Source organism: Scardinius erythrophthalmus (assembly GCF_964197995.2).
Source record: "Scardinius erythrophthalmus genome assembly, chromosome: 18".
NCBI lineage: Eukaryota > Metazoa > Chordata > Actinopteri > Cypriniformes > Leuciscidae > Scardinius > Scardinius erythrophthalmus.
In genome coordinates, this window is record NC_138238.1 from 12626657 (window position 1) to 12654622 (window position 27966).

At 36.6% G+C, this 27966-nt stretch overlaps 2 protein-coding genes across 2 annotated transcripts; one reads left to right on the forward strand and one right to left on the reverse strand.

Annotated features, from left to right (window-relative positions):
* The first annotated feature begins 95 nt into the window (after positions 1-95).
* On the forward strand, positions 96-22278 carry ogfod3 (2-oxoglutarate and iron dependent oxygenase domain containing 3). The gene is made up of 9 exons (XM_081393204.1): positions 96-303; positions 592-803; positions 5372-5447; positions 6647-6689; positions 8213-8277; positions 8773-8829; positions 9280-9433; positions 12670-12793; positions 20443-22278. Exons 1-9 carry the CDS (start codon positions 236-238, stop codon positions 20577-20579), a joined length of 936 nt encoding a protein of 311 aa, XP_081249330.1. The 5' UTR covers positions 96-235; the 3' UTR covers positions 20580-22278.
* LOC308707085 (urotensin-2 receptor) lies at positions 19868-27966 on the reverse strand. Its single transcript, XM_081393203.1, has 2 exons — positions 26780-27966; positions 19868-20618 (listed from the first exon to the last, which is right to left on the reverse strand). The coding sequence occupies exon 1, from the start codon at positions 27893-27895 to the stop codon at positions 26813-26815; it is 1083 nt and encodes a 360-aa protein (XP_081249329.1). The 5' UTR covers positions 27896-27966; the 3' UTR covers positions 19868-20618; positions 26780-26812.

Sequence of the window (27966 nt, forward strand, 5' to 3'; positions counted from 1 at the left end):
AAATAATTTAAATTCCGTCACACGATACAAAAGAGTGCCATCTGATCTGTATACCGTAAATATGCTAGACTTTTATTTTGACACTATAAACGTCCAGTGTTTGACGACGTCCTTCCGGGCGCTTTCACTCTGAACCTGCTCTGAACTTGTATGGAGCAGTTCAGTACAAACATTGAGTGAAACGAAACCATACACGTGTTATGTTGATGCACGCAGACAGGTAGATGTATTAAACATGACTGTACAACGACGAGTAATCAGTAAAAACCCAGAAAGTAGCGCCATTGAAAAGAAAATTAAGAGGTAACGTTAATGATTTTCAATTTCTGAAACTTTATGAGCTCACATTGACTTTGCCTTGCAGAAAAATAATGAGTGATGTTGTTTCAAATCCTTGTTTACATGCAGAATACTCCCTGCATAGTGGAAAATAAATTTATTTCTTATGTTCCTTTCGTTGTGCAAATTGACGGTCAAATGAATGAATGAAGGAAATGCACACCTGACAGTCCATCATCGGCCTGTGTGTTCTTAGGCTGTATTTATGCGACTTGTGTTCTCAGGCTGTATTTATATGGTGTGTTCATTCAGGGGAAATGCGCAGAGACAGGCCTCTTCATGGAGAGGTAACTGGTCCATGCTGTTGCTGTTGACAGGAGTCACTGGACTAGGGAGCCTGGTGTATTTTACATGGACAGACGACTTTACACACACTTTGGTGTCAAGAGGTGAAATCCTCACTCAGCCCAGAGTGTTCACGGTGGACTGCTCTGAAGACTACAAAAAGCACAAGCTATTCCCAGGTATGTTGGTGGTTCTTCCATTGACTGAGCTTCATCCCCTCAAAGTGCAGACTACATTGCAAACTTTATTGAACATTTCAGCTTTGGTTTTGGTGTGCATTTCTGGGTTTTATAAATTTAACATGCAATAACGATGATGTTATTGTGAAATTTGCATACTGAACTGCAATTGGTCTTTTTATATTTTTATCTAGGCCTATACTACATATTATCATCAAACTCTTTCTCTATTTGTATTCATATTTTATTACAATTCTTTTGCTATTTGGCTATGTTTTACAGTGAGGAAAATAAGTATTTGAACACCCTGCTATTTTGCAAGTTCTCCCACTTAGAAATCATGGAGGGGTCTGAAATTGTCATCGTAGGTGCATGTCCACTGTGAGAGACATAATCTAAAGAAAAATCCAGAAATCACAATGTATGATTTTTTTAACTATTTATTTGTATGATACAGCTGCAAATAAGTATTTGAACACCTGAGAAAATCAATGTTAATATTTGGTACAGTAGCCTTTGTTTGCAGTTACAGAGGTCAAACGTTTCCTGTAGTTTTTCACCAGGTTTGCACACACTGCAGGAGGGATTTTGGCCCACTCCTCCACACAGATCTTCTCTAGATCAGTCAGGTTTCTGGGCTGTCGCTGAGAAACATGGAGTTTGAGCTCCCTCCAAAGATTCTCTATTGGGTTTAGGTCTGGAGACCTTGATATGCTTCTTACAGAGCCACTCCTTGGTTATCCTGGCTGTGTGCTTCGGGTCATTGTCATGTTGGAAGACCCAGCCTCGACCCATCTTCAATGCTCTAACTGAGGGAAGGAGGTTGTTCCCCAAAATCTCGCAATACATGGCCCCGGTCATCCTCTCCTTAATACAGTGCAGTCGCCCTGTCCCATGTGCAGAAAAACACCCCCAAAGCATGATGCTACCACCCCCATGCTTCACAGTAGGGATGGTGTTCTTGGGATGGTACTCATCATTCTTCTTCCTCCAAACACGTTTAGTGGAATTATGACCAAAAAGTTCTATTTTGGTCTCATCTGACCACATGACTTTCTCCCATGACTCCTCTGGATCATCCAAATGGTCATTGGCAAACTTAAGACGGGCCTTGACATGTGCTGGTTTAAGCATGGGAACCTTCTGTGCCATGCATGATTTCAAACCATGACGTCTCAGTGTATTACCAACAGTGACCTTGGAAACGGTGGTCCCAGCTCTTTTCAGGTTATTGACCAGCTCCTCCTGTGTAGTTCTGGGCTGATTTCTCACCTTTCTTAGGATCATTGAGACCCCACGAGGTGAGATCTTGCATGGAGCGCCAGTCCGAGGGAGATTGACATTCATGTTTAGCTTCTTCCATTTTCTAATGATTGCTCCAACAGTGGACCTTTTTTCACCAAGCTGCTTGGCAATTTCCCCGTAGCCCTTTCCAGCCAATTTTGTCTCTAGTGTCTTTGGACAGTTCTTTGGTCTTGGCCATGTTAGTAGTTGGATTCTTACTGATTGTATGGGGTGGACAGGTGTCTTTATGCAGCTAACAACCTCAAACAGGTGCATCTAATTTAGGATAATAAATGGAGTGGAGGTGGACATTTTAAAGGCAGACTAACAGGTCTTTGAGGGTCAGAATTCTAGCTGATAGACAGGTGTTCAAATACTTATTTGCAGCTGTATCATACAAATAAATAGTTAAAAAATCATATATTGTGATTTCTTGATTTTATTTTTTAGATTATGTCTCTCACAGTGGACATGCACCTACGATGACAATTTCAGACCCCTCCATGATTTCCAAGTGGGAGAACTTGCAAAATAGCAGGGTGTTCAAATACTTATTTTCCTCACTGTATTTTAACTGAGTTGCTTTTTTCTTTTAGAGAAAATATAATATTATATATTATAAATAAGTAATATTTATAATTTATAATATAGAAATGATGAGGAATAAAAAGTCAAATGACAGTTTTAATACTTAAAACTGTCATTTAACTTTTTTCCTTGAGCAAAGTTATTACCAACACAGATCGAATGTGCCCATACCTTTCAACCATTATGTTATTGAGATTGTTTGCATATTGAACTGGAAGAGGTCTTTTGTATACTTATCCAATCTATATTTCATTACAATAATTTTGCTACCTTGCAAGTATTTTTATAGTTTTTAACTGTGACATTTAAAATGCATTTACATGTATTGTTACTTTTGTTGAGAAAATATAATACATAATGTGTATTAACATATATACATATTATATATATATATATATATAATGATATTGTCCTTGTTAATGCAAATATCCAATCAGCCAATCACATGGCAGGAATGTAACAAAGCATTTAGGCATGTTAACATGGTCAAGACGATATACTGAAGTTCAAACTGAGCATCAGAATCGGAAAGAAAGGTTATTTAAGTGACTTTGAACTTGGCATGGTTGTTGGCATAGACAGTATATAAACTGGACACAGCGACCCCATTGGATTCAACAGAGAAAAGTGAAGTCAATTAGAAGCACTCACTTCCTGATGGCTGAGCGTACTGCGCAGACTCAAACTGAACTTGACGACGTAGATGTGACATGAGCAACCCGTCTGTCTTCTAGTAGCTGTGCCAAGAGAAATCTGAATCATTCCCTTCCGAAACTTGCAGAGACGGAGAGCGTGAGTAGGAGGTGTCCATGAGCTAGCAGCAGGAGCAACTTTTGCTAAGTATTCTGAATAATTATTTTGTCATTTTGAACCCCCCCCCCCCCATTACCTGCGATGGGGGGGGGGGCTTCTCCTCCTGTCTATACGGTAATTTCCCTACTGTGCGACAGAGTCGCGTGGTTATGACGCAGTCGTTAGCCTATTTTTACAAAAACTGCATCTACGGGGCCATAACGTAAGATACAAGGTAATGGAGCCTTTTATACATTTTTGTGTTTCTTTAGAAATAAATAATGGACAAATGGAGTCTTTAAACACCTCAGATGTAAAGTTATTCGCTGTCAAAGTGACGCCAAAATGAATGGGAGTCAATGGAATGCTAACAGCAGGTGGGGGTCTGCTAATCAATGGCGGCCCCCAGGGAAGCTTCAATATTTTATGCAACATTGGCCCCCTGGTTGTTGGTGCCAGTCGGGCTGGTCTGAGAATCGAAACTTCTGATCTTCTGAAGTTTTCATGCACAACCATCTCTAGGGTTTACAGAGAATGGTCCAAAAAAGGATCAAAGTATCCCGGTGGCGGCAGTTCTGTCAGGGGAAAATGCCTTGTTGATGTCAAAGGAGAATGGCCAGACTGGTTCGAGCTGATAGAAAGGCCACAGTAACTCAGCTCATTACAACTGAGGTCTGCAGAAGAGCATCTCTGAACACACAACACTTCCAACCTTGAAGCAGAAGGAATACAGCAGAAGACACACCGGGTGCCACTCCTGTCAGCTAAGAACAGGAAACTGAGGCTACAGTTCGCATTGCCTCACTAAAATTAGAGTGCTGTCAGAAAAAACTAAAGAAGACTGAAGAAGCGTTGCCTGGTCTGAGAAGTCTTGATTGCTGCTGCGATATTCAGATGATAGGGTCAGAATTTGGCATAACATGACTGAGTTCACTATACTCAAATGGCCTCCAGAGTCACCAGATCTCAGTCCAATAGAGCACCTTTGAAAAGAAGTGGATTTAAGTCAGTTCTGAAGGCAAAAGGCGGTCCAACCTGATACAAGCAAGGTGTATCTAAAAAGTGACCAGTTAGTGTAAAAATCAAGAGGGGAAAGTATTTAGTATTTAAGTACTTAAATTAAACTGTCATTAATTTTTTTTTCCTCTTGAGCGCAGAAGTTATTCCAAAAGTTTATGAAAATACTTTGAACTAATGGGCATTGCTGTATCAGAGGAAACCTGCTCCCAAACAACTTCTAGGAGTTAACAGCTTTGCTCGAACAAAGCCAGCACCTGCGCATTCCATCGGTGTAAATCATGAAGGGAGATATTTGTTGAGGAGCCAGAGCTGTGATTGACAGTCTGAAGCCTCCCACATAGGACTCATTACCGAACCTCACACCAGCTTCAAAAAAGCTCTACGCTCCACGGACAAAGCAAGCCTTGGAATTAACAAGCATTCCCTTGGCTCTAGTTCATACCACTCTCTTTAAGATGGGTGCAAATAAACTCTGGGAAAGAGACAATATGTTCAGGAAAATATATTGACCAGAAGCCAACCGTAGCCATTTTGCTGCAGGTCTTACAAATCCCTCTAGGAATTCCTACTGGATTCTACCAAGTGGCATATGAATCTATGCCAAAATACTGTATAATGTGGATTTGATTGGACTTAGAGCCTTGTTGTGAATTGAACACCCCACTGTGAATGTTGCCTGACCAGAAGCACTTCCTCTTTGAGAGGATGCTGGAATAAATTTCAGAGTCATTACGAAGTACATTTTGCAAGGCAAGCTGCCTCGCTGAATGTGTCATTGAATATGCAGTTTGAAAAGAAAATTTGGCAGAGGCGTAGAGCCAGTTACTTTAATTGGTGTCATAATTAATGAATCGATATGAACGGCTAATGCATTCTGTCCTCAGGTTGCACCCCAACAAAATGCGGCAGAGCTATTTCAGACAGTGTTGTGACTTTGGAGGAGGCACAGAAGCTTAGAAGGTACACATTCACACAGACATACATCAAAATATATACACTATCGTTCAATAGCTTGGGGTCGTGAAGAATCTTTAATGTTTTTGAAAGAAGTCTGTTATGCTCAACAAGGCTGCATTTATTTGGAAAAACTGTAATATTGTGAAATATAAAAAAATATATATATTTATTTTAAAAGGTAGTTTATTTCTACCGAGCGCCTAAAGGGACAATGTGCTGGAAAAACTTTGGGATGTGGGGAAAAAATACATTTCAATGCTTTTGTGTTCTCTCGTAAAAGTTTTGTGCACCCCCGATACATTTGTTTGCTTTCAAAATATTTGCATTCCCTCAGACTTTGTTCCCTTGCAAAGTATTTTATTTTATTTTTTTAATGAAAGTTTTGCAAATGAATGGTACGTTTTTCAGTGGGACATTTGCAAAAACAATGCAAATGCATTTACATATAATTTTTCCTCCCATTTCATTTTTTTTCATTACTATGTTCCTTTAGGGGATTCATACATTTATGTGATGACAAAGCTGATTTTTCAGCATCATTACTCCAGTCTTCATTGTCAAATGATCCTTCAGAAACCATTCTAATATGCTGATTTGGTAACATTTCTCAGTATTACAAATGGTGAAAACCGTTTTGCTGCTTAATATTTTTTGTGGAATTCGTGATACTGAAAGTGTATAGAAAGTCCAAAAGAACAGCATTTATTTGAAATGGAAATCTTTAATAACATTAAGGCGCGTTCACACCAAGGACGATAACTACAATGATAAAGATATAGTTCTAAAATCATTCTAGATATAAAAGAATAGCAGAGTCCACACCACAAAGATAATGGCACCGAGAAACTATATAGTTGGAATCACTTTCAGAATGATTTTTTTTTCCAGCTGATGAATGATAAAAACACTGACAGCCAATCAGAATCCGTCCTGCTTTAAAGAGCTTGGGAATTTAAAGCGGCAAACGACCAAACTGCAGCGTGCTTATAATAAACAGAATGATATCGTCCGGTGGTGTGGATGCTAATATAGTTATCGTTATAATTATAGTTCTCGTTATTGGTGTGAACGGGTCTTTGAAAATGTATTTTTTGATCAATTGAATGTATCCTTAAAAAAAGAAAAGAAAAAAATCTTAACTCCAAACTTTTAAATGGAAGTGTACATGTATAAATTCATGTGTGTTTCCTCTAATTCCACAGGTTAGCTGAGCGGGGGATATCACTTGCTGGCTCAGATGGTGGTGTGAGTAGAAACTCTTCAAATGCTTGCATCCGTGTTTAAAAATTGCTGCATGTTGGTCTATAAAGGAAGCAGCTGCTTGAGGACACAAGAGGGCAGTACACACTATGTTTGAGACTTCAGCTGGAATTCAAAAGCAAACTTCTTTTCCATTGTCATGGCACCATATTGTTTGGTATGATTGAGTTTCTACAGGAAAGCACTTTCATTAAGAGTGCGTTTGAGAATTCACATTCAGTGGGTGGCATATTCTGGAAGCAACTATTGTATGTTTGATGGGAACAGCGTGTGACATTGCCAGTGGTGAAATTGCATTTTACATTCGTGACGGATTAAGCTCAGCTCACCAGTTCATCACTCTGTGGCTTAATGGTAAAAATACTAAAAAGATAATAAGTACATGTGGTGTCGAGACCTGAACCATGTTGTAGAATAATGCACCAGAAACAATTTAGAGTGAATATAAGATCCTTTTATGTGAAATAGTTAAGCAGCTAGAGTTTGATTTGTTTTCCTTAAGTGACTTGTTGGTGATGTTTCTGCTATAGTGGCATGGAGTGGCGATGAACTTGTTAAACACTAAAAACAGTGACATTGTGAAATATTATTACAAAACTGTTTTTTTTTTTTTTTTTCTATTTTAAAATGTATTTGATAGCAAAGCTGAATTTTTCGCAGCCATTAATTCAGTGTCACATGATCCTTCAGAAATCATTCTAATATGCTGATTGATTAATAATGTGACTAATATTTTTTCGGGATGCTTTATGAATGGAAAGCATAAGAAAACAGCGTTTATTTGAAATATAAATCTTTTGTATAGCTATTAATGTCTTTACTGACACTTTCTGTCAATTTAATAAAAGTATGCATTTCTTTAAAAAAAAATCGTACTGATCCCAAACTTTTGAATGTTGATGTTCAAGCCTTTCACCCATTGTTATACTGGTAATATAATTTGTAATTATACATTTCATGTGTAGAAAAATGCTAAATTTAAGCATGTTCACTTGTGGTGACTTTTGAACCCCTCTTATGGAAGGACCGTGGATTACTTTAATGAGGTGTTCACTTTATTTTAACTGCAGTGGATTACAAAGAGAATATCTGATACCTGTATGATGTTATATACAATGAACTTTTCAGGTAGAAACCTAGTCTGGGATCTCACCAGGCAAAGAGGCCTTTTATAGAGTGTAACCAGTGAACTAAAAGAGGGTCCCGCTGAGTTTTTAACAGCAGATCAGCCCCATCATGATGATTTATGATGTGTACGGAGACAGAGAGCAGGGAATACCAGGGCTGAGAGGAGTCCATCTGTTGACCTTACGATGAAGCATGAATAACAACAACCTCAGCGGTACAGTCCAGCACTCGGGTAGTTGCAAGCCCTCAGTGGTTGTCTTTGGAGTTGAGTCAGACCCAGAGACACTAGGGAAAGCTGGGCTTTTATAGTCAAATATTGACAGTTTCCACTTTGAAAGTGTTTCCACTGTCTTTATTCCGTTCATTTTTGTTGTGTACAGGCCTCCATCCTGGATCTTCACTCTGGGGCGTTGTCGATGGGAAAGCAGTTTGTTAATATCTATAGGTGAGTATTCTGTGTGGATTTATACGGCATCTAACAGGATGTCGTCTACAATTGAACTCCACCGACTGCTTGATCTGTTCAAATCCCAGCTCTATCAGATTTCTCGAGGTGCGTTTCATGTAAACATCAAAGTGTACCCCTGTGCCCGAGGAGCTGAGCAGAAATCAATGGTGGCAATGATGGGAATGACTTTCTAGCTTCGATTGTGAAAGATCGTGTCTTCATCTCTTACACCTGGAGATTTTCCTCATGTCTTTTTATGAGGTTTACACTTTGGTGCCCACACACAGGCTGGTACTGTGCTGGCAGTTAACTTGTACAGCTGGCATGTGTTGGCACGCTTGTTGTGACATTTGGTGTGTATCTATTGATGCTTCCATTTTGATGTGGCGGCAGTATTTAAATGGCTGCCATCCTACAAATGTTTAAGGTGGGGTGTTTGATATTGGTCTTTATTTTTATTTCAAATCAATCCATATGCTTTTTCATCCACAGGTATTTTAAGAATGAGATAAGGGATGTTTTTACAGAAGAAGATTTTGATCTATACAAGTGAGTGATGTGGAAATGTTTGAAGCATTTCTTTTGACAAAATCTATTAACGCAAATCATTCAGTTCTTAAATATTGGTTGATTCCAACATTGGTCTATTTTATTTTATTATATTTTTTTATTTTACTTTATTTAATTGCATTTTTTATATTTTGCTTAATTTTGAAATGAATATTTATTGTATGTGCTTTTTCTTTTTAGCTTTGTCATTGTCACTTTAACTATACACCTGCAGAGAGACATTTTTGATCATTGAATTGTGACTCATGTAGGTTTTAAACCATTAGCATTTTTACGACAATGTGTCAAGTTAAAAATAGTTTGCCCACCAACTAGTTGTTTAGAAAATCTGTGGTTTTTGTAATGCCTATTATGGATATGGATGGATAAAAGTACCACAAGCTGATGGCAACTATATAAAGAATTTTAATGTGCTCTGTTTTAAACCAGGGATGTTCGTGGCCGAATTCAAAAGGCGATAGCTGAGACGTTTGGTCTGGACTCCAAACAGATGTACCTCACCAAGCCCACCTTCTTCTCTTGCATCAACAGCACCTCTGCCAAAACCACTCATGATGAGTACTGGCACCCACATATTGATAAGGTAACCGGCACATCTAAGAAAACGCTTAACGTCTAGCTTTTAAATCATATCCTAGGAATGTGAAAGAACTGCTAATGTTTACTCTATGACCAGTGTTCTGAAACTGCCAATCACATTGGTTCTCTCAGAACATGGACCAAAAATATCTCCATGCGCAAGGGCTCAGATGTTTTGAACTAGTTTTAATAGGCCATATTATTACAAAGTTGACATTTATAAATAAATAACGTTTCACATCAAATTAGTTCAGTGACTTGAAATAAAGCAGAACTTAAAGATTTGCCTCACTAGACAAGTATTTATATCAAACACAAAGGGATTTGGATATGAATAATGGAACTACATTAATATTATATTCATGATGTAACCACGCATCAGCTAATTATTACAGATATGAAATTAATTGGCACTCAACCCCAATTACTGGCGTATGGGAGATCCCCACAGCCCTGTGGTGCCCGGCTTCATGAACCATTTATATAATGGTTGAATTTGATTTTAAAGTGGCAAATATACTTTGTATTTACACAGACTTTTAATGCTGCACTGATGTATTCTATACATGAATCACAATCACAGGGAACAATGAATCACACACTGTAATGTTCATTTATTGATTTGCACTGAAACATGCTGATTGATGAGACATTTATGCTTTCTAAAAGACTGACTTGAAACCTGAACAAAAAATATTTCAGAACCGAACTGGCAACATAAAAGAGTATTATTTAAGAGCGGGCTAAATTGCCCAATATAACATAACTTCTGCTTTCAGCTATATAATTATCAGGATTCAATCGCTTTAAAGCCTTTAAGCACATGCGTAAAAAGGTGTTATGTTTTAAGCCTGTAACCACCATCCTAGATTATAGATGGAATAGACTATTTACAGCCAATATAGGTTATTTACTTAGGAAATATGTTTTTTTATCAGGTTTTTTTTTTTTTTTCAGCTTTTTAAGTTTTTAAGCTTTTTAACAGTTATAACACCACCTATGGCCCAAACTCCATAAGCTTCCATGCTTCTTTAGAATCATATGTCACATATGCTCACCTAATTTCGTGGATGTTCTATGTAAATCAAACACGAAAAATACCATTTTCAGCAATATCATGTGATTTGCCATAGAAATAAAGCATTTTACACCTTTTTAACAGTTATAGTGTCACCTAAGTCCCTATCTCCATTAAAGCTTGCATGCCTCTTTAGAATCATATGTCGCATATGCTCACCTAATTTTGTGAATTTTTGAGTTTTCGTTTAGGATTGATAGACTTTTGGGTACACTTGGCCACGCCCATTTGATAAATTACCCTGTTATAGCTATCCAAATGCTAAAGTTCAATTTTTTGTTTAAATTATTATTATTGACCCAGAGAGTTGTTACTGCAGTTATAGAGGTTGAGCGAATCTAACCTTATGTAACAGTTGCTCAAAATTCATTGGCCGACAGCGGCCTTGTTTTTAGAAATGCGTGAATGTCCTCATAGACCATCACGGCACCTTGGACAAAGATACCACATGCCAGTTTTCAAATCATTCAGAATGACTGTTGCATAGCTAAAGCTGTTTTCGTGTTTTTTTTTATTTAATTTAAATTAATTATTTTTTTTCACCAAGTGGCCAGTCGCTGCATACTTTTTCACATGACCACTGACTGAGCCGAGGATTCCAATGATATAAGCGAGTCTGCGACTGACGGTTTAGGAGTTATGAGAGATTTCGTTCGTATTTTTGATTGTTGTACCACTACCATCAGCCTTGGTTATGTTGTAGATGGTGTGGGTACTACCATCCCTCAAAGTTTTAAGACTTTACGGTCTGCCTGATCACTTTTAAAGCAGAATGTTGATCTTTGAAAATCACAACAATTCCAATAGGGTTTTAGTGCTACGTGCTTACTCATGCATAACGAGCCCCGGGAGGGGCCAGAACTTGCGGTACGCCACAGGCTCTTGTGTTTTTAGCATATTTGAGACTATTCTCAGATTTTTCTCATGCATAAAGATGGAAGTGCTCAGCAATATATGCACCCAAAACAATGTTTGGTACAGCACGTTTAGGAACTGAATTCTTTATTTGACCATCGCAACATTTATCGCAACAACATGATTTATTTTTGAAACTGTGTAATGTTCCCACATAACTTTCTAGCTGTTGAAATTAGGTCTTGAGGGGATTTAAAAACGCGTTCAAGTTCATTTATGTCTGGTCTTTAGAAGTACCTTTGATCTCGGAGTTGGTTGTGCGTTTATGAATGTGGCCATCAGGTCATTTCACTTTGCAGGCGAGGTTTACGTGCTTGGCTGTAACACAGAGGAATAAACTGCTTACACTGAAGATAAATTGCTTTTGTGTTTTGGATTTCTTCATGTTGCATGAGAGGCAAAAAGATAAACAGATTGAGAAGGTTGTTGTAGCTTGTGGCTGCACCTATTGGTTTGTTTTTGAAATGTAATTGTCCACATTGCGTCATCATCTGTCATTTGCTTATACAATTTTACAATTCACTCTAATCAGCTCGTGTTTAGTCAGAAATGCATTACGCCAAAGTGATAATGTGCTGTGCTGGTAGGGTTTGTCCATTTGGGTTGTGGGATGATATTTTGGCATTGGTAGAATAATAAAAGCAAATAAGCGTCTCAAATGCTGAATGTACTCCCTCTGCGGTAGGTGTGTGGAATATTCCTCATTAATCTGTCTCTGAAAAACCACTGGAAACAAAGTGCAGTCGCCAGAATACTGCCAGTCTTAAACCCTAGATTAGATTAAAGTAGTTAAAAGTGTGATCCGACATGCAGAGAAGTGACGCCTGGGTGGTTTGGGATCACTAAAGAGATTTCCCTCATAAAACAGAGCAGAGTTTAAAGTCCCAGGGATGCCATTAAATTCTACCACTGTTTTTCGTTAAGCCAGGAAATCTTAGGTTTTACTTGAGGGCTTTTTTAAAAATGTTTGTATTTTTATTTTTACTAGTCTACATTCTAAAAATTGCAGCAATTAAAAATTAATTAATTAATACATTTGTCAATCAACAGAGATTAGATTGTTTTAAGACAACTAAAAACCCCATTACACATCATGTCATGATCCATTTGGTTCTCCTCATCCAACTAAGATTATTAAAACATCTTAATTAGTATAGTGCTTTAGGCTCATGCTGAGATTTTTTTTTTGTGAGGTTTTTACAGAAAAGAAATGTTCATGGGGTTTAAAATGTGCATTTTTTTAACAGGAGACTTATGGATCTTTTGACTACACATCTTTGCTCTACTTGTCTGATTATGGTTTGGAGTTTGGTGGCGGACGGTTTGTCTTCATGGACCCGAATAGCAACAGAACGGTGGAGCCACGGGCTGGTAAATACACACAATATCACACACATTGTCTGGATTTGTATAAAAGCATGAAAGTAATGCAATGTGCATTATAAGGATTAGCAAGATAAGGATTAAATTGTGGCTGTCAGTTATTTAAAAAAATTAAATTGAATTTATGGTAAGATTAATTAAATGATATGCTGATTAATCAAATTAATTATGTACAGTATATGCATATGTTTAATGAGAAATTCACCAAAATGAAGATATTATTTTGTTGACTTGAGGTCAGGAATCGGATACTTGTTATAAAATAAAAATGTCGATTTATTTGAGCATATCAGTATGATTTTAAACCACTATATTGGATCTTTGCAACTCTTAAAGTGATAGCAGCCTAATATCCTGCTGCCATCTCTATGATAACACTAATCAAACAACAAAAGACAGAAAACTTTTCTAACTATATTTTTAATGTATATTTTATTTATAAAGTGCAGTGTTATTTTACATTTGATTACAGTTTCTGTCTCAATACTTGAAAATCTTAAAAAAAAAAGATTTCAATCATATCTTCGTTCAGTTGTATCTATTTGTTGCGATCTGTTGAGGCTGTTAAATTTCAAATTATTGGCAAAATAATTCAAATTATTGATGTAAATTTCAGATTATTGGCATGGTAAAATTAACATCTTTTTAAAATAATTATTTGTACTTGTATTAATAGGTAATTGATGGCATCATTTAACTTTTTTTACAAAGAATAATTCTATTTCAAATAAATGTTTTTTCTTTGAACGTTTTATTCATCAACAAATCCTGGACAAAAATGCAACATTTAATAAAACTGTTTTCAACTCTGATGATGATAATACTCAGATGACACTGGTAGCTGCAAATTATGTAAATTATACTTTAAAATATATTTAAATAGAAATCGTTATTTAAAATTATAATAATATTACTGTTTTTTTTTGTTTGTTTTTTTTACATTGACTTTTGATCAAATAAATGCTGTCTTGGTGGGCATAAAATACTTCTTTCAAAAACATTAAACAAATCTTAAGCCCAAGCCCAAACCTGTGAATGGCAGGGTACGTTAATATAAATTAAAAATATTGAATATATGTATGAAAATGCTTAAAGCTAAACTCTACCTTGTTGGATTTACATTTAATGACCACTGGGAATTTATTTCATTTCTGTGCTCCTGAGTATTCAAATGACCTCTTGCCAGACAAGGTGTTACGTCTGCTTAAATTAAGATCAGTCACGCTCTGCCTGGTAACTGTGCCTAATTTGGCATATAATGTGCAATGTAGAATGATAGTTCTGTATAACATGGTAAGTTTCCAGTCTTTGAATTCTGTTGGGAGGGGGAATTGCAACTTAGTCGCAATAAGTGCACTTCCTGTAGAAAGACACAATGGTTAAGTACTAAAACCAGTTGATAATAAATCTGTCATGAAGATACACTGCTGGTAGTGTATATAAGCTTTGAGGTTATTAAATTGGCTTGGCTGAGGTTCTTTCGCACACTGGAGTCCATTTACTGAATCATGTAAGTGTCTCTGCAGTTGCATTGAAGTGCCAAAGGATAAGCAAGAATTTTCACTTTTTGCATGCCACCATGAATTAATATGGAATTTCGCTATGGCTCTCTCCTCTATTGCAATGATTACAGCCACACTCCAAAACCTCTTTATGACTTGTTTTACATATCTTTTGCATGGACTAATTGTTTTGTTTTCTCAGCCTGGCATTTTGATAAGGTCCCATGATGACGCCATCCATGAATAGCTGCCTGATTATTTGGTCTGCACGGAGAAGCTTTTATTTTGACTCGTGCCTGTGAATTCATTTACACTTCAGCTCTTTATTAGAATCTGTCACTTTTGAGTGGATAATGTTCGCTATTTTCCAAGGTGCACTCGGTGGCGTCATACAATGATGACAGAAACTGTCAGGCTCCTTCCTTAAAAATAGTGGTTCTCAGCGGGGGCGTTCAGATAAGGGACCTGGATAATGGATAGGAGGCGCTGGCCTATAAAAGGTTGAGAACCACCACTTTAAAATCTGCCCCCACATATCCCCACTGGGCCAGTTAGAGGTGTTTTGCCATGCAGCGTGACATTTGATCATGGAGTGCTCTCTGAACCCATTAAAGATTGATGTCAGGTGATAGAAGATGGCAGGTGACTGCAGATAAGAGATATGCTTTTGTACGTGCATGTAAAGGGGTTAAACAAAAATAATGTAATTTAGGCTACAGGGAAAAAAAACAAAGATTGCCATTATCTTTTTATTCTCTATATACTCTAGGTTGTATATTGTATAGTGTTGTATAAGTTGTGTTCAGCAGTGATTAGTACAAGTGAAAATGGTTTGAAATGGTACAAGATGGTAAAATGGGTTATTTGTCAGACTTCTAAAAAGGACGATTATGGGAACCCGTTTAGCAGGAGCGTTTGCAACCTTAACAGCCCAATTGTTTGGTCTTTTAAGAACAGCAGTTTTGTACACAAAGCATGGTAAGACTTGCTTTGGCGAAAACCATCGAACACTAAGAAAGATTGTGTCCAAACAACACAGAGCTACTACAGAAAAAGTGTATCCCTAAATGCACTGCACTTCACCTTTTTTTATTTTTAAATAAAAAATACATACAATTTTAATTGTAATTCATTATTCATAAATAATGCATTTATGAACAGCTAGTTGATTTTTACCTTAGCAAGTACATTGCTGAGATTTTTTTTGGTTTGTTTTGGCAACTGATATTTGCACATTGAACTTATTTTTTCATGTATTATGTAACTTTTATTTAAAAATGTGTGATAATTTGTTTCCGAGCAGATAAGTTCACCACATTTGCTAAATTAAACTTGCAACGTGATTATTTTATTATTTTTTTTTAAATACAAGAAGTATAATTAGTCTTTTCTTCTTCCTTGTGAGAAATACAACAGAAACAACTGATAAAACACAATACTGACCCGTTAAATGAATGTGAATATAGCTCAGATGATTCGATTTTAGGAGACTTAGGTGACAAATGCACGCAGTTTGAGAAATGCACACAGTTTGAGACATTAAGATCTCCAATCAAGTCTTAGAGAAATATTAAAGAGATGTAATTTGTGTTTTTTATTTCCTGTGGAACAGCACTGGTGCTGACATAAATATGTGTGCGTGTTTATGTGAGTGATCAGGCAGTATTTGTTTACATTTATATATATATACAATTGGTGGTTCAACATGTACCTGTCAAAGCTTGACAAACAGGAAATTAAGGCAGACAGACAGGGCTGAAGAGTTGGAAGCACATTAGGGTAGTGTTCTTTCATCATTCACAGTAATCTAACAAATCACACACAATGCAATCTTGTCAGTTTTAGCACATCATGAGCTCATGGAAACCTAACGTGTGTGCAAGTGTGAAGAGCAAACATTAGCTTAAGAGGTACAGTAAGTATGGCATTCTATCTCTGTCTCTTTCTCTCTGATTTCACACCATAGAGAACTTTTAGAAGCCAACATCCATGAAAGAGCCACAATTGCTAAAACTTTAATCTCAGACTCCAATGCTAAAATTTGGAAAAGATGGTGCCATTAATAATCATAAAACCTGGACAGCTGGAGCACCAAGATGAACTTCAACATCTGCTGTGTCCAGCTTAATCACCTGACTTGAATATCGCTTAACCAATGTGAGCAATTTTAGAGAAGCAGATTCCTTCCAGATTTTAGAGCAAATTGTGGTGAAACACAATAAATAAAAATTGTTTCAAAAGTTTCCCAGGTGTTGACATATCAGTGTCAATGATCTGATGTTCTAGGCTTAAAATACCCATTTTAATGCATTATTCATCAGACCCCAGTGTTTTTAGCTCTGGATTTCTCCCTCCCGTCATGCCCCGTCTCCAGTAAGGGGGATGATTTTTGAATGCCTGCCTCCAGTTTTAAATGAATTGAGATACAGTGCGTTAGATGTAGGAGGTGGAACATGTTCCTGTTCACTGGGTGGCAGAAGCAGTGTGCTCTGTTGGTGCGTTGATTATCCATATGGTGTGGCTGATGAGCCCTGATCTTCACTACGGTAATTATTACTCTGATGGATAACTCTGTCAAACAGGCTGTAATTATAACTAGGCTGACAATCAACCTCCCTCTTCCATGATGGATGTGAGGAGAGATATTGGCCTGTTGAGATACACCGTGCTTTACACGAGGGAGGAGGACAGAGGTGAGAAGGGGGATGCTGATACATGCATAAGGAGAGTGTGAAAGATGACGTCATATTTTAAGATGAGATTGGATGGGGGAAAAAAGCACTTTATTTTTGGCACACTGGGAAAATTGACGCCTGCCGCTGGATGAATCCTGTGCGATCACAGCTGCATCTCCTGATTTGAAAGTCACAGAGGAGCAACGTGCTCTTAGCCCAGCGAGTGCGGTTAGAACCAGCTGAGGAGTTTAAAGGAGGCAACAGGTGCATTTTTTATTGTCAGGTGGAAAAACAAAGGACTTTTTTTTATATATATCTGTGGTGGCAGAAAAAAGGAAATGGGTGCAGTTTAAGATGTGTGACACTGTTTTGATGTGCAAATTTAGGGATGCTTTTTTAAAAGCAAAAGACCTTGAAGTGGTGAGATACTGTCATGTTATGACTTTATAGTATGCATTTAAAGGTTTTAACATTAACTATAGTTTCTCTTATATCAATTTTTGCATTTAACCTATTGATTCCAATAATAAGTTCTTTAATTTAAGGCAAGTCATTTCATTGTCCGACCAGAACTATATGTCATGACTTAAGCTTCAAAAACATTTTAAAAAGGAATAATATCTGACAACATGCAGACACATCAATTTCTCCATTGTATTGAGAAAAATTGTTTCTGGAATAAATGTTACCAAACTAGAAATAGAAACTATTTTCACCAAGAAAATAGACTAGATCATAATAAGTAGCTTTTTTTCCTAATTGGTGTGGAGAAAATATTCTTATTAAACACGTCTCTATGGAAACACAATCAAATCATATCATTAAAAACTCTGAAATAATTGCCATTTTTATTGTTTCCCTGTGAACCAAGTTAAATGACAACATGCTGACAAACCATGTGCTCTTCTCTGAGCTTTTCATGCTTAATTTGTTGATTTTGTTAAATCACTGAACCTGGTGTTTTTAGCCAGTTTCTCTCTTGCTTGATATCATTCCTCTTCTAATTTTCATGCAAACACTGTAATCAGGACTTAAAATTTCCAAGCCTAATACTCTAGATGTCCTTAGGCATCTTGCGTTTTAAGGCATTATACACTTTCCTTCAGAAACGTTTCATTTTCTTAAACGTGTAGCATCATTGTATCATTTTAATGAGATTCAATGTAACTTTTACAATAAAAAATGGTCAACGAGGGTCAGAATAAAGCAGACGCAACGGAGGTAATTTGCATAAATATCCTGTTTAGCAAATGTCTCCTTGTGCATGCTCAGTTGAAGTGTACAGAATTAGACTTGGCTAATTAGCATGGAGGCAGCATGCGGTTATAATAACATCCGTCCAGCTTCAACCTGCATGGTTTACTGTGAAATCTAACATTTTATGGAGGAATGTTTTTATTAAAAATGTGGCTAGTTTAAAATACTCGTTTCCTCTTGCTGTAAATCTCAATAATAGCACCATAAGAAAATAATTTATGTACTGGATCAATTAATTGAAATTTGTTCAATTAATAATCGAGAATCAATGATGAGATGTAGATAAACTGTATTGATTTATAAAACAATTTTCCCATTTTAACAGAACTGATTTATAACAATTTATGCAAGAACTGACCTTTTCAAGAATTTTTAGAGGTGGCATAAATACAATTTGATTCTCTAAAAATAATCAAATCTTGCTTTGTGTTGATTCACAAAAAAGAACCGGCCCACGGCTCATAAGAGTAAATCGTCTCATCTGTATCAGTGTTCCGTGCAAAAAAGGTGTCAAGTCTCTAAAGGTGTCCCACAAGGCTCTGTTTTGGGACCCATTTTATTTTCTTTGTAATATCTGTTATAACATTCCCAATGCTAGGCATCATCTTTATGCTTATGATACTGCCATTTATTGTTGTGCTTTACAAGCACTTCAATACTTGCAATCAGTGTTTGATATTGTACAGATACGTCTATGTCAACTTAAACTGGTTAAAAATACAGATAAAACCAAATGAATGATATTTTCAAATTCCAAAGCTCTACCAAGGAATCTTTCTGATACTACATCATCCCAGTACCAGGGAACAAACATAGAATGTGTTGCAAGTTCTAAGTACTTGAGTATTCTTTTTGATAGTCATTTATCTTTTAAGCTTCATATTGATGAATTCATTTCTAAACTTAAGGTTAATATTTTTATTATTATTATTATTATTCTTTCAGAAACAGAACTTTATTTTCTTTCACTGCAAGGAAATATTTGGTGTCTGCAACCTCTTTACCACTATTGGACTATGGAGATTTGCTTCATATGAATGCCCAGTACACTATCTAAAAAACTTCTGGATAGTTTTTTTTCCACAGTGCTTTATGCTGTGTTAGTAGTTGTAGCTATCAAACTCGTCGCTGAATTTTATATAAGTCTTGAGTTACAATCTCTGTATCCAAACTCCTTATTTGTGTCTGTTTATCGAATACAAATGCATGCTATAATCTTGATTCAAATGACCTGTTTTACCTCAAAATTCCTCAGGTCCGAACTGATCTTCGAAAATCGGATTTTAAATCTAATGCTTCTGTTGCTTGAAATAATTTACAAACAACTTAAAGCTGACCATGCTTCCATCACTGAAAGGGTTTAAGTTACTTTTTTTAGATTGTGTTTTATCCCCTGGTAAATTCAGGACTGAACATGTTGAATAGTGCATTACAAAGTCATACTTTGACACTCCTATATATAATGCTTGTTTTTATCAACCATTTTCTCCACTTTCGCATATATTGCATCTTCCTTCCATCCTTTTCCATTACAGAATTCAAATTGCATCACCTAATACTTCCAATTTACTCTGGCTTTCTTTCAGCTTGCAGGATCTATGTTGCATTATGGATATTCCTCCAGCAGTGCGGTTCAACATACAGCATTTATTCATGGAATTTTACACATGCATTTCCACTTTTAAAAGTCTTTTTTTTTTTTTTTTTTCAAAAAACATGAACATTTAATGAGATTCTGTTCAACTGTCATGATAAATAATGGTCTACAAAGGCCAGTACCAGGCAGACATAATGAAGGTCATTTACATAAAAATCAAGGTTAGCAAAGGCCTCCTTTCTGCTTCTTAAAAATGTAGTGTCTTAAAATGAATTTAACAATCCAACCAAGCAAAATTAGCATGTTTTAGTAATTATCCCAGCACCAACTGTGAGGCTTTGGAACCTTTTTCCATAAGCACTCAGATTTACTGTGAACATGAAATGCAACGATAATTGTCAAACACAAACATTTAAATTCAGATACAACTTAAAACTACTTTTTAATCATGAGGGGGGAAAGTCTGTAGAAAATCCTTAGAGTTCGAACATCATGATTGACTTTAGCCTGATGTTAGCATTCTTCGTGTGCAGTTTTTCCGCGTATCACTTCAACATTTTTTTCTGTTTCTCTCTGTCATCGTCCCTCTCCTTTCATCTCCTGCAGGTCGAGTATCTTTCTTCTCATCCGGTTCTGAGAACCTCCACCATGTGGAGAAGGTCGTTTGGGGCACACGATACGCCATTACGGTGTCCTTCACATGTGACCCCGATTATGCCATTGATGACCCCTCCCTGCCGTAGGATCCACCTGGCTCAAAGGACGGATGAGTGACAGGAAACCTAGGGGAAACAAAGGAAAATGCTGAAACGCTCTCATCTGGCACTTTCAACAGTCAGGTTCATGGCATAAAAAATCCCCTTATTGTCCCATTAGAAAAATGTTTGGGATTTTCTGTGCTCAAATGGGTTTTGTCTATCTTTATGTTTTTAATTTAAGAGGTGTTTTCAGGAGATTTACTTGAACTGCTGTCATTTTGAAGACACACATCTTTTGGGTTTGGAAGGTGCTTCTTTACAATTGAACTCTGTCTTTCCTGGCTGTGCTTCACTCTTTAAAATCTTTTATATTATTCTAGTTAAATCACTGTCTAGACAGGCAACACAAATGGGATGATTAAACAGGTGTATGTAATGAAAACAAGGAGCTGGGAACCCGATTGTCAAAGATCTCTGCTTATGTCACCAACTGAAAAGAAAGCTCTTTGTAGAATTGCTTTCAAAAACTACATATGCTTCTAATGAAATATCAACATATCAGATTACCAAAAGAACATTTTATTCCTTCACACATGTCTTTCTACTTGAATGGAAGTTTTAAAAGAGAACTTTTTTGATATCTTTGATAATGAGTGTGTTGTAATATTCAAGGAGAGAAAGTTGACTTTATATGTCTGTATGAAATGTTGTATTGTGTATCTGATGAGCTTTTGGAAACACATTCCCTCCTTCAAGTGTGTTTGATTTAATTACACTGACATCATGTGGTCATTCAGCCAATCACAACACGCTTGTTTTGAGTTAATTGGCGTCTCGGTTTACAGACCCAATGCCCAAAACTGGATGCTTTCACCTCTGTTGTGTGAGTTGAAGTAAGATTTAAAACAGAAGTTTGTTACTTCTCTCATGTAAAGCATAGGTAACTATTAAAATCTTCTCAATAGTATGTTTTTTCAGACCTTATGCTATGAATCTGTCAAAACCTGTGGTGAATTTTAATGAATAACGAAGGAAAACTTAGCATGTTTACCTAGAATTTTACACACATTCTGAATCTGCTTATACATTTAAATGCCTATTATTCAAATGCACGCATCAGCTTTATTATAATAGGAAGAGCAGTCTCTTTAGGCTCCTTGTTTTTCCAAGTCTCCTCATATGTGATGATTCATGAATTTTGTCTGATGCTTAATTTGCTGTTACTGTTGCAGCACCAATATTTTAATTGGATAACTCTCTTGGTTAGTAATGCCCCTTTTTCAGTTGCTAATTCATTCATGCTTTAGCTACTGTAAGGCTGAATATTAACAAGTGTTCAAAGACTCTTCATAAAATGCTCGTTTTAGGTTTATGCAAAACAAGTCAGTTTTGCCAACAGCAATCACAGTCTTGTGTGTCAGGGCAGATCCCCTCAGTGACTAGGCTGAACCGTTGATTTATTGCCACTGTATACAATAGACTGAAATACAATCCATCCATATCTTGTGGCGTTGCATATTTTTCTATGATGAGCTGCATTTGCATGAGATGATGAGGTTGAACATGCTGGATGTGCTTCATGCGTATAAATGTGCTGCTTGTGTTTTTAAAATAAGTCTCTTATGCACATCAAGGCTGCATTTATTCAAATAATGGTTTTAAATAATGGTAATCTTGTAAAATGCTCTTACAAATTGTTTTCTATTTGAATATATTTTAAAATTAAATTTATTCTTGTGAAGGCAGAGCTGAGTTTACAGCATCATTACTCCAGTCTTCAGTGTCACATGATCATTCAGAAAGAATTTTAATATTCTGATTTGCTGCTCAAGAAACATTTCTTATTAATAATGTTGAAGACAGTTGTGCTGTTTAATACATAGTTTTCAGGATTCTTTATAGAAAGTTAAAAAGAACAGTAATGCATCCTTTCTGAATAAAAGTATTATTCCCATAAATATTACTGACAAAATGTTTAATGCTATAAATAGACATTTAGGCTTCAGGTAGATGGATTTATGCAAGTGTAGGAGTGTCTTACAGTATGTGCTAATTTTTGTATAGTAGTCCTATTCTAAGATATTGTAATCATTTTAAAACCTTTTTCATGTTTATAGGATCTGTGTTAATCTCATTACATTCTTACATGTGTAATAGAGTCCTGAAGCTAAAATGTTGCCTGATTATTGGCAGCTGCTTCGATGTCAATATGGATTTTTAATCTGGTATGTAAATCACAGCTGATAAGCATGCCTTTTGGAAGAGAGGGTTTGCCAGTAGGTGTTACGGTTTTGAAGAACAGATGTTGCTAATTAAATCATGCGACAAAACAAATGGAGGACACATTCGAGCTTGTAGTTTGACCACAAGCAATTCGCAAGAAAGTTTGGATAGATGGCTACAGCAACACAAGCTTCCCTCTGGCGATACAACATTCCTCACCGTTTACTCTTAAGTCATTCAATTTCCTATAACTACCCACTTGAAGAGCCCAACAATAACATGCAAGGCGAGATTGTGATTTATTTAATTTCTTGAAGAGACTGATAAATACAAAAGGAAATGTGAAACGTTTGACCGGCGCCTTCAATCTTCGGTGGTGCAATTTATTATTAAAGGGGGCTTTGTTTAATATGAGTGCTTTCTCTAAAGTGTCATTTAGTAAAGTGATACGCTCTCTCTTGACACCACACTCAGTTCTTCCACTTTTGAGCTAATCTTTCCATGATAAACCATGTTCGGCGTGTTTTGCCAGCACGAGGCTTGGCACTTTGAGCTGCTCAAGAAATTCTATAACTGCTTATATGACCTTGGTCTGAGCGTCATATCCCACTCTTGAGTTTGATGACTGCACGAAAGCGTCAGGCCCCAGTTGTATGGCTTCAGTTCTTTTGTCTCCAGAGAAATGGGGACTGAGAGAATCAATTTTATCCTTCCACATCCTTGGATCTGCCAGATATAGATGGAGTGGGTGAATATGTCCTCACTTTACACAATTGAAAGACTGTTGAATCCTTCCTGACATTGAGAACCAAAATAGAACAATGCAGGAATTCGTTCTCTTAGCCATCCAAATGGATTATCTGCAACTGGCTTGCCGTTTAATCTTGATATTATTGATCTGAAAAACCATTATGTGTATATATATATATATATATATATATATATATATATATATATATATATATATATATATATATATATATATATATATATATATATATATATATATATATATATATATATATATGAAGACTTCAGATGCAAAAGCCTCTAAGTGCCATCTGAAATTTTCTTCTACAATGAGCATTTTTATCAAGCTTGTATATTTAGGTTCAGTAATTTCACTTTAATGACAATTAATAGGTCATTTTCATTGCCATTAAAGTGAAATAACTGAACATGAACATACAAGCTTGATAAAAAAGATAATTTCAGATGGCACTTACAGGCTTTTGCATCTGAAGTCTTCATATATATGTATGTATGAAGACCACAGATTATCAGCATGACCTTTGTGGTATTTTTTTTTCTTTTCTTTTCTTCTTCTGGTGTTCCTGGCAAGTTTACGTGGTTTCTATTTTATGCTAAGAATATTGTGTGTAAAGCGTCACTGTAGCCTCCTGCTACACTTTTCTATATCAGTGTTTCCCATACATATGCTAGACTCATTGACTGTTCCTCAAGCACTAATGCATTAAGCTCAGTTCAAATATATGAATATGCACAGGCCAATTTAGCCCTAAGCGGCAAATGCCACCATATGGATTGTGAACTGGGAAAGCAATTTGTAGATAATTTTAGCCCAGATCATCTGTTGATTCATTTCTTAGTGTGCAAGCACAGCTGAATGGACTACTGATCAGTGTGCTTAGTATTAGTGCACTAATGTCTCAGATTAGTGGACCATTTGTTGATTGGCTATGTGGAATCTCACTGTGAGTTGGTATCTTTGTAAGAAATGATAGTGTCATTGTGTATTATTGCAATGATATGGACCCAATGATATATCTAAGTGTAGGTTCATTAAACATATTTATTTATTTTTTGTAGAGTTGTACACTGTTTTCCCCCCACACTAGATTTAAAACCTTGTCATCCACTTAATTACAACCCTATGAAAAATAATGTAACATTTCTGTGATAAGACACAGCATTTTGACTTACCAGAAATATGTGGGAAACGTTACTCTTGGCACAATAAACTTTATTAATAGTTCTGAAAGCATGCATTTTTATCTGGACTGTGAATGTAGCAATATTTCTATTCAATGGTATTACATTTTTTTTTTTTTTTTTTTTGTAATGAGTGATTATGCCAGTAGTGTGTTGGCTATATATGTATGATAGATGTATATAGCCTTATGTTTTCTTCACATGCTTGTCGAAAGATCCTTCTTCCCACATCTGCAGTTGTAGTTACAAATGTAACCTTCAAGTGCTAGAAAATCTGCCTGTTGTTTAAGAGAATTGGTTAGATTTATCATTTAATCTCAGCAGGGGGTTGCACACTTCTTTTACAGTATGTGCACTTGCGTGTACTTATAGTGTACTTATAGTGTACTTATAGTGTACTTATAGTGTACTTATAGTGTACTTATAGTGTACTTCCCTAAGAAAGTACTGGGTAATATAAGGAAACTAAATGGGTTAAGGTTAGGTTTAGCTAGGTTCAGGGTTAATATGTATTACCCAGTTATTGTAATTACTATAATAAGTAGGTTACATGGGGAAAAGGACTGTACTCAAAACAAAAAAAAAAAAAAAATTGCCTCTTGTTAAATTTAATTAATTAAAATAAGCTAAAGTAACACTATTGTTTAATATTTTGTCACAACTTAATTTAATTGTTCAATCAACTTAATATATTTAAAACTGAAGTTTACTTAATTTATGTGAAAACTACATGAATCATTTTTGTTGACAACTAACTGGGCAGTGGATCTGTAGTTCCCAGCATGCTTTGCAAGGGACTGCATTAGGAGGGTAAATTTAGGGATTAAAGTGTTTTTCTGTAAATGGAAAGATGTTGTTAGTTAATGTTAGTGTTTAATATTCAGGTATGTTAGAAACTTAGAGGACTTTCTGTAATGTTTTTGAATTTTGTGGTTACCATTATGCAGAAGAGTGGCTACTGTGTTTAGCTTAGGCCTGTGGGCACTCAGCATACACTATACATACATTAAACCTCTTTTGCAAAGTGGTTTTAATTTAAGTGAGCTAATTAAATTTAATTAATTAATTAATTAATTAACTTTGAACACTCAAAAGCTAATCTTTGAATTAATATAGTTAAATCATGGAATGGATTTCCACGTGATTAAATGGCTTTCTTTCAGCATTAAGCACTTTTGTTAGGCTAACTTAAATTGCATAGATTGGATCAACTTTATTAACTAGTGTAATTGTACTACTGTAAAATAAGTTGGATTCAACTATATTTAATTAAGTTGAATGCAAATTAAGTAAATTAGTTGGTCCAAAACATTGCAAATTAGTTGGGCTGACACTATTAAATTAAGCTGTGCCCAACCATAGTAAATAAGTTTAATCAACCTTAATAAATTAAGTTGACCCAACGTAAGTACATTAAATTGGAATAACAGAATTGCATAATGGTGAAATAAAGCAAGATAATCATGTGGAAATCCTTTCCATGATTTTTTTATGTTCATTCAGAGTTATTTTTTTGAAGTGATACCCAACAGGGGTATCTCTTAGGCCTTGAAACCAAGACAGTCCTGCTTTTGGATGTCACTTTTCTGAACATGTTTCCATCTACAAGTCAAAGGATGTGGCATTAGTGCACTGGATAAATTAGGTTCAAGCTAAAGTGGAAAATATGAATGAGTTGGTTGTTTTGTGAATGGAGGGGAGGGGGGATTCTCAGCATTTATCTGCAAACATATTGTTCATCGTTTAAATAAGGTTATGGCCTTGATCAGTTTTTAAGTGGATACTGGAGTTCGCTTGTAAAATGGAATGCTTAAAAATAAATTATTTGCTTCTGAATAATAATAATAAATGGTGTGTCAAAAATCTATTTTGTATAAAAATTGGTGTGCCTATTGAGGACATAGTTTTATTGATTTTAACACATTTTATAGCCTATATGCTATATAAAGGGACACGAGGGAAAAAAATGTTAATCTGTTTTCATATATTATTTAAAGATGGAATTGAGGTTTGTGAATATCACTGTACAGGGCACAGTAAAGTTCACTTAACTGAAGAATCATGCTTACCTTTACACGAACGGGTTAAGCTTTACAATCTCTTCACTGCATCACCTTTAACTGCGCCATGACAAGCGTCTCAGAGTTGAACTCAAACTGATTACTGGATGACGCAGACTTTCCCAAAGAGTACAAGCTCGGTGGGCGCTTTTTAAACGATGACGTGTAGCGGTAAAAACTCTTGTGGCGGTTTTTAAGATACTCTCGATAATTCTTGGTCAGAAGCGTGTACAGAAACGGATTGATGCAGCTGTTGCTGTAGGTCAGACTCGCCACGAGATAATTGATGCTCGTGTGCGTGTTTGAGGCTAAACTGAAGGGCTTGTGGTACAGGGGGACAAGTTGCCAAATCCAAAAGGGCAGAAAACACGCCCAGAACACGAGCACGATCGTGAAAATCATTATCAAAACTTTCTGTTTTGGCGAGCGCTTGCTGCTTTTATTAACAGCCGACGTCTTTTGAGACTCCAGGTACGTCTTGGCTAGTCGGGTGTACAAGTAACCAATTACAAGCCCCGGCGCCATTATGCTCGTGCAGAACAGGACAGTCAGGTACAATTTATACGCCTGGGGTGCCCAGGTGGGCGCGCACATCCTTTTCACCCCTCCATCTGCGGTTGTTTTTGTAGTCTGGTTAACCATGACCATCATGGGAAGAGTTAGGACGAGGGACAAAATCCAAACGCCCCACGCCATGGCTTTTCTGTAGCTTTTGGAGCGTTTCACAGTATCCAATGGTTTAGTCACTGCCAGGTATCGCTCCATGCACATCACTGTCAGAGTAAAGATGCTCGCGTGCATAGTTAACAGGTCCAGACTCAGCAGTATCTTGCAGCCCACATCCCCAAAGTACCAGTCCTTCAGAAAGTACGTGCACACCACGAAAGGAATCGTGGAGAGGTAAAGAAGATCCGCGAGCGCCAGGTTTATGATGGAGATGTACATGGAAGTGGCGAAGCGTATGGAATGACACATAACTACCAGCGTGTAGACGTTTCCCGAAACTCCAACGATGTAAACCACCGACAGCAGCGTCCCGAAAGTCGATGTTATCACAAGCTCGTCCACCGAACCGGAGTTGCTACGGGACGGACCGCTGACACTGCCAGACTTGTTGTGATTCATTGCGCTCGCGGTGAATGCGGAGCTCTGCGCGGGAACATTATGCCAGGTGCGCCAGACCCCACACACACTGT

Coding starts and splice junctions, on each gene's coding strand:
- ogfod3 (XM_081393204.1), top strand. CDS start 236: ATGACTGTACAACGACGAGTAATCAGTAAAAACCCAGAAAGTAGCGCC. Junction 804..5,371: donor AAAGCACAAGCTATTCCCAG/GTATGTTGGTGG, acceptor TTCTGTCCTCAG/GTTGCACCCCAACAAAATGC. Junction 12,794..20,442: donor AACGGTGGAGCCACGGGCTG/GTAAATACACAC, acceptor CATCTCCTGCAG/GTCGAGTATCTTTCTTCTCA.
- LOC308707085 (XM_081393203.1), bottom strand. CDS start 27,895: ATGAATCACAACAAGTCTGGCAGTGTCAGCGGTCCGTCCCGTAGCAAC.